Source organism: Mustela erminea, chromosome 10 (assembly GCF_009829155.1).
Source record: "Mustela erminea isolate mMusErm1 chromosome 10, mMusErm1.Pri, whole genome shotgun sequence".
Taxonomy (NCBI): domain Eukaryota; kingdom Metazoa; phylum Chordata; class Mammalia; order Carnivora; family Mustelidae; genus Mustela; species Mustela erminea.
Window position 1 is genome coordinate 68,408,786 of NC_045623.1, and position 20,335 is coordinate 68,429,120.

General features: G+C 43.6%; 1 protein-coding gene across 3 annotated transcripts in view; it reads left to right on the forward strand.

Moving 5' to 3' along the window:
• The window catches only part of RAB3B (RAB3B, member RAS oncogene family), a 72,781-nt gene that overhangs the window by 44,556 nt on the left and 7,890 nt on the right, over nt 1-20,335 (forward strand). For all 3 annotated transcript variants that reach the window (XM_032302878.1, XM_032302876.1, XM_032302877.1), the window contains exons 3-4: nt 4,380-4,498; nt 7,982-8,106. In XM_032302878.1, coding sequence (XP_032158769.1) covers nt 4,380-4,498; nt 7,982-8,106 — 244 coding nt within the window. The remainder of the gene's footprint in view (nt 1-4,379; nt 4,499-7,981; nt 8,107-20,335) is intronic.

Sequence of the window (20,335 nt, forward strand, 5' to 3'; positions counted from 1 at the left end):
AAAATACCCAAGGACCATGCTCAACAAAAGGAGATTGAGATTTATATGCTCCCCAAGAATGGTGGGTGTAGTAAGTACAGATTCAGTTTTTCTGAGTAAGGTTGTGCAAGTCTGGGCCAGAGCTGAATTGCTGAGAACAGGGAGAAAATAAGCCCTGCCAGAAACATCACTGTTATCTTTAATTTCTCATCTCTTCACCTCTAATCCATCACCATATCCTATAGCTCACCTCTTAAACACCTCTTGGATCTGTTTCTACTTCATTCTCACTGCTACCACTCTATTTCAAATGCTTACTGGGACCCATTGGAACCACTGCAAAGATCTTCTAACTAGCATTCTTGCTTTCCATCTCTTCTTCCAGTCCATTCTCTGCATCACAGCCAGAGTGATCTTTCTAAATAAAGTTAAGATCTAGTTATGTTAATTCCCTGCCTCAAAATCTTTCATTTTAAAAGATAAAGTCCAGAGGTTCCTGAGTGGTTCAGTTGGTTGAGTATCTGACTCTTGATCTCAGCTCAGGTCTTGATATTGGGGTCATGAGTTGGAGCCCCATGTTGGCCTCTATGCTGGGCATGGAGCCTAAAAAAAAAGGATAAAGTCCAAACCCCATAGCACAACCTTTAAAGCTCTTTCTAGTTTTAGCACCTACCCATTTCCCATTTCCTACCATTCCTTTAGTTCTTTTGGAGTAACTCAATGGCAAAAACTTTTCCTTCTACCATAATACTTTCTTTCACTTCTCTGCTTGGAAAATTCTTCTTTAGAAAGAAGTCCATGTTGTCCTCCTACTATTGTCAGATAAGCACATCTTCAGGCCAGTGCTTCTGGACTTGGTACAGATTCCATTATTGGGAGCTACGCTGTCTGCCACATTTATGATTCTCCTCCTGGGCATATTAAAAGATTGCATTTTCTTGGATGTGGGTGTATGACTTGCTTTGGCTAGTGAAATGGGAGAAGTGGAAGAAGTTTTAAGAGCCAGCACATGACTCACACTTTTTCCCTCTGGTAGCTGCTCTGTTGGTCTTTATCTTGGAATAGGAAGACAAAAAGCAGAGCACCCAGCTCTTAATGGATATGTAGTAATAGTAAAAAATAAAACCTTGTTTAAGCTTCTGAGATTTAGGGATTGCTTTGTTACTGAGTAACTCAGTATATCCTAACAGATACACTATCTCTACTTTGACATCTTCTATAATTACTCAAAATCACCATGTTTCTACCTTACCTGATTTGTGTGACATGTTTTCTTTATACTGATTATCTGGAACTCAAGACATATTGCCACATACTTCTTATTATCAGTCTATAAGTGTATGTCTTAGCTACCTCTGCTCTTTTACTGAGGCTCTTTGAGGGCAGGCATAGTGCTTGTTCCATTTTTAGATCACACAATGTATGGTTCATGGCTATGAATTACATATTTATAGTATAAATTCATAATATAATTGTAATGAGTGTAGGAGTCATGTAGACTTATTCTGGGTTTTGTTGTTGTTGTTGTTGTTTTAAATTTATTTATTTATTTCTTTTTAGTATTCCAGAATTCATTGTTTATACACCACACCCAGTGCTCCATGCAATACATGCCCTCGATAATACCCACCACCAGGCTCACCCATCCCCCCACCCCTCTCCCCTCCAAAACCCTCAGTTTGTTTCTCAGAGTCCACAGTCTCTCATGGTTTGTCTCTTCCTCCAATTTCCCTCAACTCCCTTTGCCTCTCCATCTACCTATGTCCTCCATGTTATTTGTTATGCTCCACAAATAAGTGAAACCGTATGATAATTGACTTTCTCTGCTTGACTTATTTCACTCAGCATAATCTCTTGCAGTCCCCTCCATGTTGCTACAAAAGTTGGGTATTCATCCTTTCTGATGGAGGCATAATACTCCATGGTGTATATGGACCATATCTTCCTTATCCATTCGTCCGTTGAAGGGCATCTTGGTTTTTCCCACAGTTTGGCGACTGTAGCCATTGCTGCTATGAACACTGGGTATAGGTGGCCCTTCTTTCCACTACATCTGTATCTTTGGGGGTAAATATCCAGTAGTGCAATTGCAGGGTCTTAGGGAAGCCACATAGACTTATTTTGAATTGCAATTCTGACAGTGGTGATCTGTCTAAGCCTCAATTTCCTCATCTGGAGTAAAATGGAGTAACCTACAGAGTGTTTCTGAGTATGTGGATGACAGGTGCAACATATGTACAAATAATGACATGGTGTAGTTATTATTGTTCCTTTATTTGTTTTTATTATCATTGTAGATTGTGTTCAGGAAATATTTGTGCATACATCCTTCTTTGATTAAGGTTTAGTGGTATGTGCTTTGGATCTGGAATCAGAAGTCCTGGATTTAAGGCATAGTTTGTGTCACCAACTTTGTGACCTTGGGAAAGTCACATGCCCTGGCTGTATTTTTGTATTCTCAGCTATAAAATATAAATGCTAATAATACCTACATCACAGGGATTTTATAATATTTAAATAAGCTAATATATTAGGAAATGTTTTATACATGCTCGAGGATCATGCATTCTGAAATTGTAATGAAACAGAGAAGATTGGCTGGTCCCTCACATAAGGGTTGTGTGGACGTTTGTGAAGCATCCCAATGTGCTCCAGTGACACCACACTGTTGGTCTTGTTTTTGCTTGCTTGCTTACACCCCTGTCTTGCCAACTGGGCTGTGATCTGCTTGAGATAAAGAATTGTGTTGGTTATTTTTTTTTTTTAAAGATTTTTATTTATTTATTTGATAGACAGAGAGAGATCACAAGTAGGCAGAGAGGCAGGCAGAGAGAGAGGGGGAAGCAGGCTCCCCGCTGAGCAGAGAGCCCGATGTGGGGCTCGATCCCAGGACCCTGAGATCATGACCTGAGCTGAAGGCAGAGGCTTAAACCACTGAGCCACCCAGGCGCCCCGTGTTGGTTATTTTTTAAGCAAAATATTTATTTCTCCTTATATAAGAGCAACATGTGCTTATTGTAGATAAAATAAAAGTGCATGAAAAAAATTAAAATCCCTGTAATTCTTGACTCTTATACAGAGATAATAACTATTAATCTTTTGATATGCTTTTTTCCACTTTTCTTTTCTACATCTATAGTTAGAAAAGTGATACTATATCACATATACAAGCACTGCTGCATGTCCCAACAAATATTTTTGTGCATAGGTCTGATTTTCTAATTTTGTAGCAAAAGTTTTGAGGAGGAAAATTTTGGGGCCAAGAGTGCAAATATTGGGGAGCCTTGATGGCTCAGTCATTAGGCATCTGCCTTCATCTCAGGTCATGATACCGGCATCCTAGGATCGAGTTCCACGTCAGGCTCCTTGCTCAGCGGGGAGCATGCTTCTCCCTCTCCAGTTCCCCCTGCTTGTGTTCCCTCTCTCACTCTCTCTTTCTGTCATAAATGAATAAAATCTTTTTTTTTTTTAAAGGTGCAAATATTTTTAATGATCTTGATACTTCCAAATTGATTTTCAGAAAGATTCAACCAAGTTTCCATGAGCAAGGTGTGAGGTTGTACATCTCACTATATCCTCATCTATAATGGGGATTATAATTTAAAATAGTTCAAATCTGGGGTACCTGGTGGTTCATTTGTTAAGTGTCTGTCTTCGGCTCAGGACATGATCCCAGGGTCCTGGGATAGAGCCCCGCATCAGGCTCTCTGCTCCACCAGCCTGTTTCTCCGTCTCCTACTGCTTGCTGCTCCCTCTCTCTGTCAAATGAATGAATGAAATCTTAGGAAAAAATAGTTCAAATCTTTTAATATAATAATTATTCACTGGCCTCTTCTCCTTTGAATTGTTTATTCCTCTTGTCCTTTTTTCTGTTGAAATTTCAATTATTTTCCCTCCTTCCCTTCCTTCTTTCTTTCCTTTCTTCCTTCCTGTAAACTCTGCCCTCAACATGGGGCTCCAGCTCATGACCCCCTGAGATCAAGAGTTGTCTGCCCTACTGACTGAGCCAACCAGGTGCCCCTCAATTATTTTCTTATTAAATTTTATGAGGTTTTATTTATTTTTTGAAGATTTTTATTTATTTGAGAGAGTGAGAGCATAGGGGGTGGGAAGGAACAGGAGGAGAAGGAAAAGCTGAGCAGAGAGCCCGATGTGGGGCTCAATCCCAGGACCCTGAGACCATCACCTGAGCTGAAAGCAGAGGCTTAACTGACTGTGCCCCCCAGATGCCCCAATTTTTATGAGGTTTTTAAAAAACATTTTATTCTACCCACCAAGTACAATACAAGACACACAATAGGTGCTCCTTAAATATACCTTGGGTTATTTTTTAATTATTCTGAGGACTTTTTAGGAACAAAAGTAGACTTTCCAGGAGGCTAACTCTTTTTCCTATGCAGGACACCGCTGGACAAGAGCGATACCGGACCATTACCACAGCCTATTACCGTGGGGCCATGGGCTTCATTCTGATGTATGACATTACCAATGAGGAATCCTTCAATGCTGTCCAAGATTGGTATGAGATTCATTCATTCACCTCATTCATTCATTCACCTCACTCATTCATTATTCATCAAACTGTCTAGAAAAATCTAATGTGTGCTAGGCCTTGTGTTATATGCTAGGGAAATCTAGAAGAATCAGACATGGCTCCTGGTCTCAAGGAGCATGTAGATGAGAGGAGAGGACAGAGCACCAAGCAAGCAGTGAGAATATCATAATGTGCAGTAATGGAGACACACACCGGGGTTGTGGCAACCCAGTAGAGGGCTCTGACCCAGCTTTGTTAGCAGGGAAGACATCCTAGAGTTGTTGACTCAGATGCTACATTTTGTAAGATGTAAGACTTTGTAAGACTTAGCCAGGGGGTGAATAGATAAGAACATTTCAGGAAAAGAATGCAGATGTGCAAAGACCAGAGGTAAGTGAGGGGTATGGGAAGACCAGAGGTCCTGAAGAATTTTGAGTGCTGGGGTAAGGAGTTAGGAGGTTATCTCCTAGCTGACGACATTTGAACAGGGAACCAGCAGGTTCAGATTAATGTTTTGGGAAAATCATTCTGGTCACAGTAGTGAATGAACCCACGTATAGACTTCCCCATAAAATTTATCCCTAGGCTGGGGGTCAAGAGTACATCCAGTCCAAGTTTATAAAGATTCAGTATACCATGGAAATTAGTAGCTCCAGAGATACAACCTCTGAGTAATGTACAAATTCCTTCCTGGAGCATAACTCACAGGGAGAAGGGAGCTGAAGGAAAGGATAGGTAAGAGGGAGGGCCAGGAGCCTTGCCCAGTGCAAAGGATGAGGATGGGAGGAGGTGGAACATCTGTGCCATGGGTCTTCTTCAGAATCAGAGAGGCTGAACAGGCCAGGCATACAGCAGCAGTGCTGGCCAGGGCTATGCTTACCTCCTGCTCCCCTTAGCATAATAGCTACCCTTTGAGGACTTCCCTTCTCTGACAAAACAGTTGCCATGATCTGTGAAGTACTGTTGGTGCGTTGCAGGCTTGAGCTGAGAGTGGCTTTGCCGACTGTCCGGGGTGCAGTCCACATGTCTGTCATTCACAGGGATCTGTGTTCTCCTTCTCAGCCTAGTGGTCACCTTCTCCTTCCTCCTTTCTCTCTCTTCCTTTCTAACAAGTACCCCCCATCTTCTTTTTCTCCTTTCCTTCCTCTCTTTCCTCTTTACTCCTTTTTTCTCTTCCCTTTTCCTTTCCCCCCTTTTTATTCCCTCTCCTCTCTTCAGTCATGATCTGTCTCCCCTCCTCCTCTTTCCCTCCTTCTCCGTCTTTCCCCCCATCTCCTGTCATGGATGAGCTCTTTCTTTAAGTGTCTCCACGCTGCTCATTCCCTGTCGGCCTTGACCTTCTTCCCGTTCACCGTCAGTCCCTGTTCTTTCTGTCTCAGGAACACAGTGATTTTAACACCTGGTGATGATTTCTCCAAGAATAACCTGAGTTGCTAATCTGGGAGCTGGGAGTGAATGGGGGTGGGAAGAGGGAGGAAGAGGACAGGAAGAGTAGTTTGGGGAGACATGGAGACTTGGCTCCAGTTATCTGCCTTGAGGCCGAAGATTGAGTGTCTCTTTCTCCCAAGCTCTGGCCTTTCAGTTTTGCTCCTAGCAACGTGGCCCGAGACTAGCCGTCTAAGCTCCAGTGCTCAGCATAGAATCTGGTGCTTTGTCAGCCCACAACAAATGTGGCTGAGTGAATTCTGTACCTTGAAGGAATGGCTTCTCACCCTTAAAGAAAGAGAAGATTAGTGACGGATCAGCTTTAGGAGCAGAGTCATTAATAGGTCCATGTTACAGTTAGGCTTGAGTTAGAGTGACAGGGCCACATTTAAGATCTGCTTTGTGATTAACCATTAGCTGGCTTATCCGTTCATCAGACAGTTGCTGACACCTTCTCTGCTCTGTGCTGAGGACTGGCACTCCAGAGATGAATGAGACTATCCTCACCTTCAAGGAGGGACTTATAAATCCAGCCAAATGTAACAGGTGCCATGGTAAAGGTACAGGGGACCAAAAGGAGAAGTAATCATTTCTGTTTGATAGGGTAATTAGAGAGAGTCCTATCCCCACAAATAGATGTATCCACAATACAAGGTTCCTATTTTATTCATTATATTAAAATTTTGTTTCTCATTATATAAGTAGCATATGCTCATTTTCAAAATTTTGAAAAATACAGAAAAATGTTTTGTAAAGATTTTATTTATTTAAGAGAGAGAGAGAGCAAGCAAACAGGGAGGGGGAGGAGCAGTGGGAGAGAGACAATCAGACTCTGCACTGAGCTGGAGTCTGACTCTAGGCTCAATCCCATGACCCGAGATCATGACCTGAGCCAAAATCTAGAGTCGGTTGCCTAACCAACTGAGCGACCCAGGCGCCCCTACAGAAAAGTTTTTTGTTGTTGTTGTTTTGAACATTTTATTTATTTGACTGAGAGAGAGACACAGTGAGAGAGGGAACACAAGCAGGGGGAGTGGGAGAGGGAGAAGCAGGCTTCCCGCTGAGCAGGGAGCCCAACTTGGGGCTTGATCCTAGGACCCTGGGATCATGACCTGAGCTGAAGGCAGATGCTTAATGACTGAGACACCCAGGAGCCCCCAGAAAAGCATTTTTAAAAAGTTTCATAACCATTCTATGTGAAGGAAATCACTGCTGACGTTTTGGTTTCCACAAAGAATCACCATCTGAGGCCTCAGTGAATGTTTGTAAGTCACAGGGGATCAGGGAGAGGCTAGCGGGGCCTGAGAAAGCCTGGGAAGGCTTCCCCCAAGGAATTATGAGACTAGCCCTGGGCCCTGGGGGATGAGTTAGTGTGGGGAAGGGACTCCCAGTATAGGTAAAGGCACAAGCCATGGAAGAGCATTTCGGGATAGTGAGAAGTAGGAGGAAGTGGGATGAAGCTAGAGAGACAGGATGTCAATGGTCAACACCTGAGGGTTCTAGACTTCATCACACAGCTAGTCAGGGGGCCATGGGAGAGTCCTTTTCAGAAAGGACTTATCATGGTCAGTCAGATGTTTTAGGGATGGCTGGGGGGCTCAGTTGGTTAAGCTTTTGCCTTCGACTCAGGTTATGATCCCAGGATCTTGAGATCAAGTCCCACATCAGGCTCCTTGCTCAGTGGGAAGCCTGCTTCTCCCTCTGCCACTCCCCCTGCTTATGCTCTCTCTCTTTCTATCTCTGATAAATAAATAAATAAATAAATAAAATCTTTTTAAAAAATTAAAAAGATAGGTGTTTCAAAAAGAGCTCTCTGTCCATTGAGGAGAGGGATGGACAGATGTATTAGAGGAAGGCTTCTAGGATCTGGGTTGAGGTTTGCAGGCAGAGCTGGGGCAGGTGTCCATCTGTCCTCAGCTGAGTTCATTGATACAACTTGGGTGTAGCTAGCCCCAGAAGGCAAACCACGTCTTTGAGTTTTGCAGGGTCCTTGCTAGCATAACAGAATGTCATTAACACTGTCCTCTCTCTGTCTCTTTTTAGGGCTACTCAGATCAAGACCTACTCCTGGGACAATGCACAGGTTATCCTGGTTGGGAACAAGTGTGACATGGAGGAAGAGAGGGTTGTTCCCACTGAGAAGGGCCGGCTCCTTGCCGAGCAGCTTGGTATGGGCACAACATGTGTGTATGTGTGCATGTTTACATGGGACTGTAACATGAAGGGAGTGTTGTGATTGTGAATTATGTGCATGTGTGCTCTGTGTATATTGTTTTATGTTTGTGCAATGTGCATGTAAGCTTTGTGCTAGTGAGTTTTAGGTAATTTGTTATTTATGATGTGTATATTTTATTACATTGAATTACTAAGTAAAAGTTAAATTTTTAAAAAACATTTTATTTATTTATTTGACAGACAGAGAAATCACAAGTAGCAGAGCAGTAGGCAGGGAGAGAGGAGGAAGCAGGCTCCCCGCTGAGCAGAGAGCCCGATGCGGGGCTCCATCCCAGGACCCTGGGATCATGACCTGAGCCAAAAGCAGAGGCTTAACCCACTGAGCCACCCAGGCACCCCAAAATTTAAATTTATGAACTCTTTTATTCACCAGTTCTTTCCACAAAGGCTCTGAGGTGTCTTATAAAAATTATCATAATACATCAATAAAGAAATAAGAAAATTGGAGTAAAGAGAAAACAAAGGTAGGAGAAAAAAAGAGGAAGCCAGGGGTGAGATAAATGTGTATGTTTTAAGTTCCCTGACATGCGTGAGAGTTGGGCCAAAATGTTGGCTTTGAGCTTCCTACCAGCCATGCAAGGCAAGAAACATAATCAAGTACACAGTCTCGAGATGGTCTTTAAAATAAAAACAAACCCATTTTCCTGAGAAGCACTTCTTTTCATTGGCAGCTGTAGAGCAGGCTCTATATGCTGGATGTGACCATGTCCTTAATATTAAACGTCCTTATAATAATCACAACATTACGTCTTAGAATTCCTCTCAATGTAAACTGAGGTTTCTTTACCAAAACATAATTCACAACAAAAATAATTGTATGAAAGGATGAAACCGTGTGGTTTAAGTGCACAGCTCATGATGCGCTGGCATTTTCCAAGGTTCAAGCACCTTTATCTCTGTGCTTCCCTGAGACCCAGGTGTCTCAGATGTGTCTTGGTGGCCTGACAGCAGAATTCCTACCAATACTTGCTTCAAAGAGCAGCGCCCTGCCTTGCCTTGCCAGAGAGAGAAAGAGACCGCACAAGCAGGGGGAACAGCCAGCAGAGGGAGAAGCTGGCTCCCCACTTAGGAAGGAGCCTGATATGGAACTCGATCTCAGGTCTGTGGGATCATGACCTAAGCCCAAGGCAAACGTTTAGCCGACGGAGCCACCCAGGCTTCCCTGTTTTGTATCATTTTGTTTTCTTTTTTTTCTATGTTGGGGTTCGGTGTAGGGTCACCTCGGAGAAAACTTCCCCTGAAAGAAAGGCTCTATTGCTTAACTTTTAGCCAGTCTCCCTAAATATGTCTTATAACTTAGGTCTTGTAAATGTTGAGGAGTAGGGAGTTTAAAGTTGTTTTCTCTGATGGTCTCTGATGTATAGATACTTGGGCTTGTAGGTGGGCAAACTCTATAATATACAAATGTGAGTTGTGTACGGTATTTGTATCACACATATTATGAGTACATGCGTGGGAGAGTGTCTTATACTTCTTTCTTCCCTCCCCTGCTCCCCAGGGTGGCCTGGAATAGAAATCAGCAAACTGTAGGTGTTTAATAAAGAGGGAGGTTGGGTTATCTGGGATCTTGCTGTTCTTACCCCATCACAGAAGTTCACAGCATCCAGAAAGTGCCTGTGCCTGTCCCCCTGGTTCAAACAGTGAACCAAACATTTGGGTGATCTTAGACTATTACTTGTGCCTTCAACCTGCTGTCCCCAGGGAGACTCCAGCACTTTTTCCTGGAGCGGCTACACCCCATCTGTTTAGAATTCTCTTTTCTACTTCCCACCCTGTACCCTCATCTAGCCGGTAAACTTCCACTCACTTTTCAAGACAGCTCAAACTTCACATTTCTGTGAAGCCTCTCCTGGCCCCCAGAGCTCTTTCCTTCATGCCCCCGCCTCCCACACAGCAGACCCAGTCCTTATCACACTTGGGTGCACTTGTTTACTTGTCCATCTCCCCTAAAGTTCCACGAAGACAGGAAATGAGTCTAGTTTATTTTTGTGCCAACAGTGCCTATTTCGATGACCTGGCACTGAGTAGACGCTGCAAAAATATGTTTTGATTAAACTTTATTATGTTAAGTATTTGGCTACTTCATTTTATTTCAATCCAATTAAGACTTCCTGAGTGCCTACTGTATGCCAGGTCCTATGTAGTGGAATAGGACACACAACTCCCCTGTCTGAAGGACAGAAACAGTGATACCCCATGTGATCAGTGTTGTGATAGAGGGATGTGCTGGGGGTTGTGGGGGAGCACAAAGGAGACCCCTAACTCAGGGGGACCAGAGAACATGATGCCAAGCTGAATCTTGAAGACAAATGGAGCAGCCAAGTAAGGAAGAGAAGAAGCAAGGATATTTCAGGGGAATAAACTGGTAAAGGAAAGGACCAGCACTGTGTGTTCAGGAAACTGTAAATCATTGACAGTGTTAGTCAAGAGTAGCCTTTCCCAAAGAGACTTATGCCATTGGAAGGGTGCAAGCTGATTTTATGTATATACTTTGATGTATTAGAAGCAAGGATATGTAATCAGCATGTCAATCCTTAGAACTAAACAAGACTAAGTTCTAAAAGGTGAGTTAGTTTTATATTTGGAAAAAAATAATAATTGGCAGGCCAGGCCCTCATGACTAAGATTTTTAACAAGTGAGTTGGTTAAGTATTTATTAGGTGCTTACCTTGTGCCAGACACTATTCTAAGTGTTTTAAAGTAATATTCATTTAATTTAATTCCACTAGAGCCCTCTGACATACATATTTCTCTTATCTGTAAATTGTTTTTTTTTTTAAACAGATGAGAAAACTGAGGCACAGAGAAATTGAGTAACTTGCTTAAAGTCACACAGCTACTAACAGGTAGAGTCAGAATTTGAACCCAAGCAGAAGTCTGCCTCCATAGCCTGTGCTCCTAACTACTTAACCTCACTGTATAGTAACTATGATAGTAGGTGACATTGATCCAGGCATTCTATGAGATGCTGTGTATTAATTATTTCATTTAGTTCTCCCTATAACTCTTCTAAGTAGGTACTCTAGGGTATGTCCAATACTCTGAAAAATGAAGTTCAGAGGGCTTAAATAATTTTCTCAAGTTTATGCAGTTAAGAAGTAGTGGAGTCAGGGGCACCTGGGTGGCTCAGTGGGTTAGGCCTCTGCCTTCGGCTCAGGTCATGATCCCAGGGTCCTGGGATCGAGCCCCACATCAGGCTCTCTGCTCTGCGGGGAGCCTGCTTCCTCCTCTCTCTCTGCTTGCCTCTCTGCCTACTTGTGATCTCTGTCAGATAAAAAAAAAAAAAAAAAAAACTTAAAAAAAAAAAAAGAAGTAGTGGAGTCAGTTTAGATCTATCAAATCTATGTAGGAACATAGATGAAGTCAGAGTAATTCTTGAATTTAGGGAGGCACTTAAAGAAGGCCTTAATCAATAGGTCAGATTTGGGCGGGTCGTAGTAAACCATGTCTGTCCTACACAATTTCCTGAGCTTTCCTCTGTTGCTTACTAGTATTTGACTATTTGGACACCTGTCTCTCTTGCTAGACCTCAAGAGCAACAAAGTTATGTCTCATTTGGTTCATTATCCTAAGTACCCAGAATAGGTTAGATATTCATTCATTCATCCATTTTTTTCACTTATTCATTGAGCACTTAGTCTAAGCTGGGCTCTGTCCTGGTACTTGGGTTATAATAGTGAACAGAACAGCTATTGTATTTATTATCATGGAACTAATGGATAAGGGACAATAAACAAATAATTATACAAATATATAATTTAACATGTTTTAAAGAGACAAACTGAATGGTGTGTGAATTATCTCAATAAAACTGTTAGAAATTGTGTTAAGTTCTGCATGAGGTAGGACTCTTGTTATGGCAAGTGATAGAATCCCAAATATGTTTTTAAAAGAGATATAAAATAGATTAAAATATAACATGGAGGACATGGGGAGATAGAGAGGAGAAGGGAGTTGGGGGAAATTGGAGGGGAGGTGAACCATGAGAGACTATGGACTCTGAAAAACAATCTGAGGGTTTTGAAGGGGTGGGGGGTGGGAGGTGGTGGATATTATAGAAGGCACAGATTGCATGGAGCACTGGGTGTGGTGCAAAAATAATGAATACTGTTATGCTGAAAATAAATAAAAAATAAATTTAAAAATATATATATAAAATTTAAAAAATAAAATAGATTAAAATAGATTTAAAATACTGTTTTTAAAATAGAATTTATTAGGGGCGCCTGGGTGGCTCAGTGGGTTAAGCCGCTGCCTTCGGCTCAGGTCATGATCTCAGGGTCCTGGGATCGAGTCCCGCATCGGGCTCTCTGCTCGGCAGGGAGCCTGCTTCCTTCCCTTCCTCTCTCTCTGCCTACTTGTGATCTCTCGCTGTCAAATAAATAAATAAAATCTTTAAAAAAAAATAGAATTTATTAGTTCTTATAGCTGGAAAGTCCACTAGATCTAGGATTCAATTGCACGTTCCATTTCTCAACTTTGCTAATCCCTTCAGCCTCCTTTCTTCTCCAAACTCTATGAGGAGTAAGATGGATGATGGCAGCTCCAGATTATCTTCCCAACTCCTGCAAAAAAATGCCTTCTGTGTCCCAGCCGCCATATAGCAATGTCAGGGAAGACTGTGATTGGCCACCCGTGAGTCAATGCCTGTCCCAGTGGCGGGGGAGGCGGGTATGATAACCTGTAGTGCCACCACAACTCTTTAAAATAGTGATTCCCTAAAGGAAGGAATGGTGGGCAGATAAAAGTAACATAAGTTACAAGTGCTGTGAAGAAAGTGAGAAAAGAGAAACCTAATTTTAGAGACTCAAGATCTTCTGAGAAAGTAACACTGAAGCTGAGAACTAAAAGATGAGAAGAAGTTAGCCAGGCAGAGTGGGTGTGAGTGTGTGTGTGGGTGGGTGTGTGGGGGGAGGCAGAGGGCCATATTCCAGATCAAGAATAGTCCTAATGTGGGGTAGAGCTTGAAGCACTCATGATACTGAAAGAAGCCCATGCCACAGGAACTAGACAATCAAGGGGAGAGTAGTATGAGAGGAGAGTAGAGAGGCAGGCAGGGGCCAGGTCTTGAAGGGTCTTGTGGACCACGTTAAGACTTTTGCAAGGATGTGATCAGATCCGGGAACAGTGAGGGAGGGCGCTCAGCCTTCCTCATCCCCACATCCATCCTATCCCTCTGCTGTTCCAACAATTAAGTAAGTTTCAGTGGTGTGCTGGCCACCATAGTAGTGCTTCTCTTCTGCTTTATGGGATTCCTCTTCAGGACTCCCTTTCCTTTAGTTTTTCTCAGCTCACTAGGCCAAGACTAGTGATACGGCCAGCAGCTAGCTTTTATTAAAGCTGTGAGTAGCAGCAGGTCATCAATATCCTCAAAGTTCCTGGTATATGGGTGAGACCATGGAGTCACTGAGGCAAGTGGATCTTTGGGAAAGTACAGGAGTTTCAGGGACTCCTGTTCTTTTTTTTTTTTTTTTTTTTTTTTTTAAGATTTTATTTTATTTGACAGAGAGAGACACAGCTAGAGAGGGAACACAAGCAGGGGGATTGGGAGAGGGAGAAGCAGGCTTCCTGTCTGGTAGGGAGCTGATGTGGGGCTCCATCCATCCCAGGATCCTGGGATCATGACCTGAGCCAAAGGTAGATGCCTAATGACTGAGCCACCCAGGTACCCCAGGGACTCCTGTTTTAAGAAACATGGCATTTTAAGAAACATGGCATTTTAGGGCCTCTGCCCTCCTGCGATCCTCAGAAAGGGACTTCTTGTCCCTTCCCTAAATCTGAATGCAAATCGGTCTAGCCAAAACTCAAAGGATAGTAAAAGAGAAATGCACTTCTGCCTACAAGGGAAGGAGACTCATTTACAATGTGGTTTTGGAACATACACATACACTCACTCCCACAAAGTATAGTGGAGTTAGGAGGCCGAGGGTTAGGACTTAGGAGGCTGAGGGTTTTATCCTTTTTCTGCCACTTGTTTACTATGTGACCTTGAGCATCATGTTTCCTGTCCCTGGGTCTTAGTTTGGCCATCTAAAAAGTGGGATTTGGATTCATTGAATGGGAAGGTACATTTGGCTCTATTCCTCTTTGAGTCCATGATTTCAGTTCCCATAATTCCTACTTATCACTCAGACTCCACAGACCCTTATACACTGCCTTGCTTATTTTAGGTGCCTGTTAGATGTTGTGGTGTTTTTTCATTTGGTGTTTTTGGGTTTTTTTCTGGATTGGAATGAACAATTGAAACCTGCATCACTGACCCTGGTTACAGAGAATCAAAGACCCAACTGACATTGATAATAACTAACTTTGGTGCAGTGACTATAGTTTACAAGGTGTTTTCACAACAATTTTCTATGATCCTCACTCTTACTTCTAGCCTGGAAGATGCCATTATCATCCGCTCCATTATACTGATGAAGAAGCTGAGTCCACACTCGTGTTTTCTTGCACATAATGAGCTATGCCACACTTCTGTGTCTTTATTTTTTCATCGAAAGATTATGTAACTTTTCTAAATGATTCAGGTAACAGGTATTAGGTCCAGTACTCAAACTCAGGCCTTGGACTAAAAATCTTAATGTCCCCATTATATCATCATCCAGTGGTGTTTTCCCAAAAAGCTTGCCATGGTTTCTCATCAAATTTCTACCCTTGGTCACAGTGTTAGTGAGATTTCTTTAGTGATAACATATAACTCAAGTTAGGAACTTAGATAATAAAGGTTTGTTTCTCACAGATGCTAGCTACAAGTCAGCTGTGACTCTGTTCCATATGTCTTCTTACTCTGGGATCCAATCTGAGGTGGCTAAACTAGACAAAGGCTCTTAAATCTTCTATTGGGACTTGGAATGCCCACATCCATTGGCCAAAGCAAGTCAGATGACCAAATCTAATGTCAGTGGAACAGGGATATATTCCTCCCCCAAGTAGGCTCTGCAAGCCATTTGCCAGTGGGAAGGGGAGCCAGATCCTCTAGAGGAAGGCAAGGGAATGATCTACCACCATCACCTAACACATGATGGACCCAGGGAACAAAGGGTTACCTGCCCTTAAGATGCTCATTGGTAGGATACCTGGGTGGTACAGTCAGTTAAGTGTCTGACTCTTGGTTTTGGCTCAGGTCATGATCTCAGGGTCATGAGATCCAGCCCAATATTGGGCTCTGTGCTTGGTGGTGAGTCTGCTTGAGATTCTCTTCCTCTCCCCCTACCCCTCCCCCTTGCTCTAGATAAATAAATGAAATCTTCAAAATAAATAAATAGGGACGCCTGAGTGGCTCAATAGTTAAGTGTCTGCCTTTGACTCAGGTCATGATTCCAGGGTCCTGGGATAGAGCCCCATGTCGGGTTCCCTACTCCACAGGAAGCCTCCTTTACCCCCTCCTACTTCCCCTGCTTGTGTTCCCTCTCTCTCTGTCAAATAAATAAAATCTTAAAAATAAATAAATAAATAAATAAAATATTTTAAAATAAGATATTCATTGACTAGGGGAACAAAATAATAGATAATTTCAACATCCTTTGGGTAGATGGCTTTGCCAGTCCTTAGCCTGTGTGCTGTCATTCTTCACTCTTTTCTCTCTCCTGCAAACATGCCCGTCCCTTGTCCCGGGTTTGACATTTGCGGGCTGTGTTTCCCAGGCTCCTGTGACAGTGGCTTCTGTCTGGATTAAGCCAAGGAGAGACACTGGCAAGGCCAAAGGGGACCTGTATATTCCCACTCCTCCTTCCTCAAGTAGAGGCGGTTGCTCTTCTCTGGCCATGGTTCCAGCTTCTTTTGGCCGTAGTAATGGATTTATTAGTTTGTTTGCAGTTGATGAGCTCTGGTTTCCTCACTATTCTGTCTGCCTCTTTGTTCTTCTATCACCTGTATAACCAATTCCCTCTGGTTTACATGTTAAGAATAATTCCCATTTTCCTGTTGGAATCTGACTGAAACGACTGTGTAAGGTGCCATGAGAGTATAGTGGAAAGGTACATCGTATGTTCTGAATGGCGGAGGTGGGGTAGGAAGAGAAAATGAAGGCTCTTTGCAATCAGTGATTCCACAGGTGAAGAATGAAGGTGATCAGGAATAGGAGCTGGAGAGTAATAACATGAGCAATAACACCAAATAAGAAAGTGTCAGCGGGGGGTGGGAAGGTGGGTGAGCCTGGTGGTGGGTACTATGGAGGGCACATATTGCATGGAGCACTGGGTATGGTGCATAAACAATGAATTCTGGTACACTGAAAGGAAATTTAAAAAATTAAAAAAAAAAAAAAAAGGAAGAAGAAAGTGTCAAGAGGTGCCTGGGTGGCTCAATTGGTTAAGTGACTGACTCGGTTTTGGCTCAGGTCATGATCTCAGGGTCCAGGGATCGAGCCCCGTGTTGGGCTCTCTGCTCAGTGGTGAGTCTGCTTCAGGATTCTCTCTCTCCCTCTTGCCCTCCCCCTGCTCTCTCTCTCTCACTAAAACCGATAATCTTTTTTTTTTTTAAAGATTTTATTTATTTATTTGACAGAGAGAAAGAGATTATAAGTAGGCAGGGAGGCAGGCAGAGGGCAAGGGCTAAGCAGGGAGCCTGATATGGGACTCGATCCCACTCGATCCCGGGACTCCAGGATCATGACCTGAGCTGAAGGCAGTTGCTTAACCAACTGAGCCACCCAGGCAACCCAAACAAACAGATAATCTTAAAAGAAGAAGTGTCATTGTCTCTAGAGCATTGTGTGAGCCAGGAAGATGAGGTTGGGGAAGTAGATAGAGGTCAAGACATGCAGGTTCTTGGGTGCTAAGCCAGTGAGGCTGGGTGTTGCATTAATTAGACCGCTGACAGTCCCAGCTATATAAATCCAAGTCAAAATAGCTCAAATTATACAGACAGAAGCATAGCTGAGCAGAATGGAAGAGAAGGTTTCTGTAAATGAGATGATAAATTCAGGGTGTTGGATGAATGGTCCACATGAAACTCAAAGTTTCTGAACATGAGAACAACTCTGGACAGAAAGGAACACAGTGAGTCCCTTGCCAAATCATCAGTGACTAGAAGGGCATGAGTTGAAGATTGATACATGACAGAGATGGGAGGTATCAGAGCGAGACAGAAAAGGAATTTGAACATGAAAGTGGAAGAGAGATGTTCTGGGGCAGCATCAGGATGAGGAGCGATGAGTTCAGTTGGTCATGGGTTTTGAGTAGAATTCAGAGGTCAAATTCAGAAGTAGGCAGTGTGTACAAACTCTGTGGGTCTCTGGCAGCTGTCTTTGGACGGGACAGGTAAACATGATCTTGGGGGTGGTAAGGATTATTTCAGATTCATCTAAGATTGGGCCCTATTAAAGACAGCAGAAATATTGTTTTGAAGCCAATTAGAGGGAGGAAAGGATGGAGGGCTAGTCTGATTAATTGGTTGTCATCTTCCTGACCTCACTAGGCTCTCAGCTCCTGAGAATCCTTATTAATGAACCCGAGGAAAAGGTTACCATCTGGGCCTGCCAATGAAGGGCCTTCCAGAAGTCTGACAGTAATTGGGTGGGTGTGCATTTGGGGTGGTTCTGCTAGGAAAAAAGACCCATGAGCTGGCTAGGGCCATGAGCTGCTTATTTGAATCAGAGCTCTGATACCTTGGGTACTTTTGAGATGACAGTGACGACATCTCCTTGGCATGACATATGAGCTCTCCATGAGTCTCCACAAGACTTACTGCTTCATCGCTCATCACTTTGGGCTTTCTGCTCTAATGATAGCAAACTGCTGTTCTTTGCCCCATTATCTGTGCTCATGCTGTTTCCCCTGCCTAGTAGGCTACACATGTATGTGCTCACACATACACTCACAATCACCTGTCTTTAGCTGATATCTGCTTAGGAATCACCTTCTCCAAGAAGCCTTCCGTGGCTCCCAGGACTGTTAGGTACCTCCTCTCATGCCCTGCTAATCCCCTCACTTTTCACCATTCCAGCATTTATCACTGTGCTGTCATCAGTGTGTCTGTTTCCCACACTAGACTAGGATCTCCTTGAGGGCAAGAACTCCTGACTCACCTCAGTGTCCTTGTGCATGTTGAGCTGAGCTCTCATGACCCACACTGTGCATATCCTCTCAAGCACGCCCTCCATGCTCATTCCCAACTCCTTCATTCATCTGTTCAACCAACACTCACCAAGCACCTATTCCTCTGGCTAGTGCTGGGGCTCAGATGAATGACATGATCCCTGCTCCGGGAGCTCCTTGTCAAGTGGACTTCTACCATGCTGGGTAGCATGTGCTATAGCAGAGGGAAGCACAGAGGGAAATGAAGGGGCTGTATTTAAGCCGAGTCCTGAAGAATGAGAAGTTAGTTGGGTGAAGAGTTCTGCTCAATGCTAGCCTTAAAGTCTCCCCTCTCCACCAACTTCTGGAAGCCTCCTTCTGCAGCCTCCTCCCCTGCCGTGCTCTGTCTCCCCTGTATTCCAGCACAGCCTCTGGTTTGCTGTCCCTGGTTAGTAAATGTTACAGTGTGTTTGGTCACTGTGCCAACTGAGCGAGACAAGGGGACATAAGGGATAGAGCCCTGGCTTATGCCCATCTCCGAGTCTAGGTTTTCCTATCTGTACATTACAAATAACTTCTGCCTTGCCCTACCCTGCTCACAAGGTTTTAAAATTATATTTTTGAACTGTTACAGGCTCACCCCATTCCACAGATGAAGAAATAGAGGGTGAGAGAGATTGAACAACTTGCCCGAGGTCACACAGCTAGTAGCTGACAGGGACTATATTCAAATCCAGACTATATGACTCCTGGGCCTCTTCCCACTGCCCACCTATGCAACATGACATGTCCTTTCCTTAGTGCCAATTCCTCAGAAGGGATTTGTGCCCCTGGCCTTGACCTGTGTCCTCATCTTCATCCATACTGATAGTTAGAGCCTATTTCCTTCTTTACCTGTTTTCCCCTTTCCGAGGCAAGCAACTGTCCAATAATGACAATAACTTGTCATTTATTGTCCAAATGACAATAAACTTGTCATTTACCAGGAAGTCAATTTTTATGATATTCATTAAGGAAGACATGCTGGCGGGGGGCGTTCTCTGAGGCTGATGGCGTTTCTGTGGCCCAGATAATGACCCAGTAGCCACCTCCTTCTTTATCACGTGGCCACAGTTAGGGCACATTTCTGCTGCTGGCCTTTCTCAGGTTATGAAATGGGCCACAGAGAGGCCGTCAACCAGAGGAGGGCTGGGAAGAGTTGGAAGTGCCTTCAAGCTGAGATGGCGGGGGAAGAAGAACCCTGTCTGTACCTGGGGGCTTCAGCCCTCTCTGTGGACAGTGCACTAATGGGGAGAAGGAGGGAGGAGGAAAGAAGGCCCCTCCTTTGTGGGGAAAGATGATAAAAGGAGAGAAATGGGATGAAGAGGACATGAGAAGAGCAAGGTGAAAGTAGAGAAAAAGCAACTGTCGTTCCAACAGGCAACTCTGGGCAGCAGTTAATCCGTTGTCTTGCTCAATTCTCCCAGTTGCTCTCAGTAGAAAGGTACTGTGGCTGTTTCCACTTAACAGCCAAGGAGCCTGAGACTGAGCGGCTAAGTGATTCAGAGAAATAAAATGACTTGCCCAGATTCAGACACTGTGGTAGTCAAATTAAAGCAAAGTTGGGGCAGGGGCAGGGCTCCTGGGTGGCTCAATCAGTCAAGCATTTGCCTTTGGCTCAGGTCCCAGGTCATGGTCCCAGGGTCTTGGGATTGGGCCCCCCACCTTGGACTCCCGGCTCAGTGGGGAGTCTGCTTCTCCCTCTTCCTCTGCCCCTCCCCCTGTTTCTGCATGTGCTGTCTGTCTCTCTCTAATAAATAAATAAAATCTTTAAAAAAAAAAAGGGCAAGAGGGGACTAAAGGGACTTGTAAGGAGGGGAAGATATGGTCAAGGAAGGAAGGAAGGAAATTGAAAGGGAGAAAGAAAAAAAAGAAACAGAGCAAGAGAAGTGGGAGACAGGGCTATGTATGGACATGGAGGCAGCCAAATCTAGATCTAAACCCAATTTCCACTAATATAACTATGTGACCTTGTGTGAGTTATATAATCTCTTGGAGGCTTCATTTTCTCATTTATAATTTGAAGATGATTATATTTACCCACAGGCTGTTGTGAGGATGAAGTAAGATAGTATTTCCCAAGCTCCTGGCATAGTGTCTGACATTT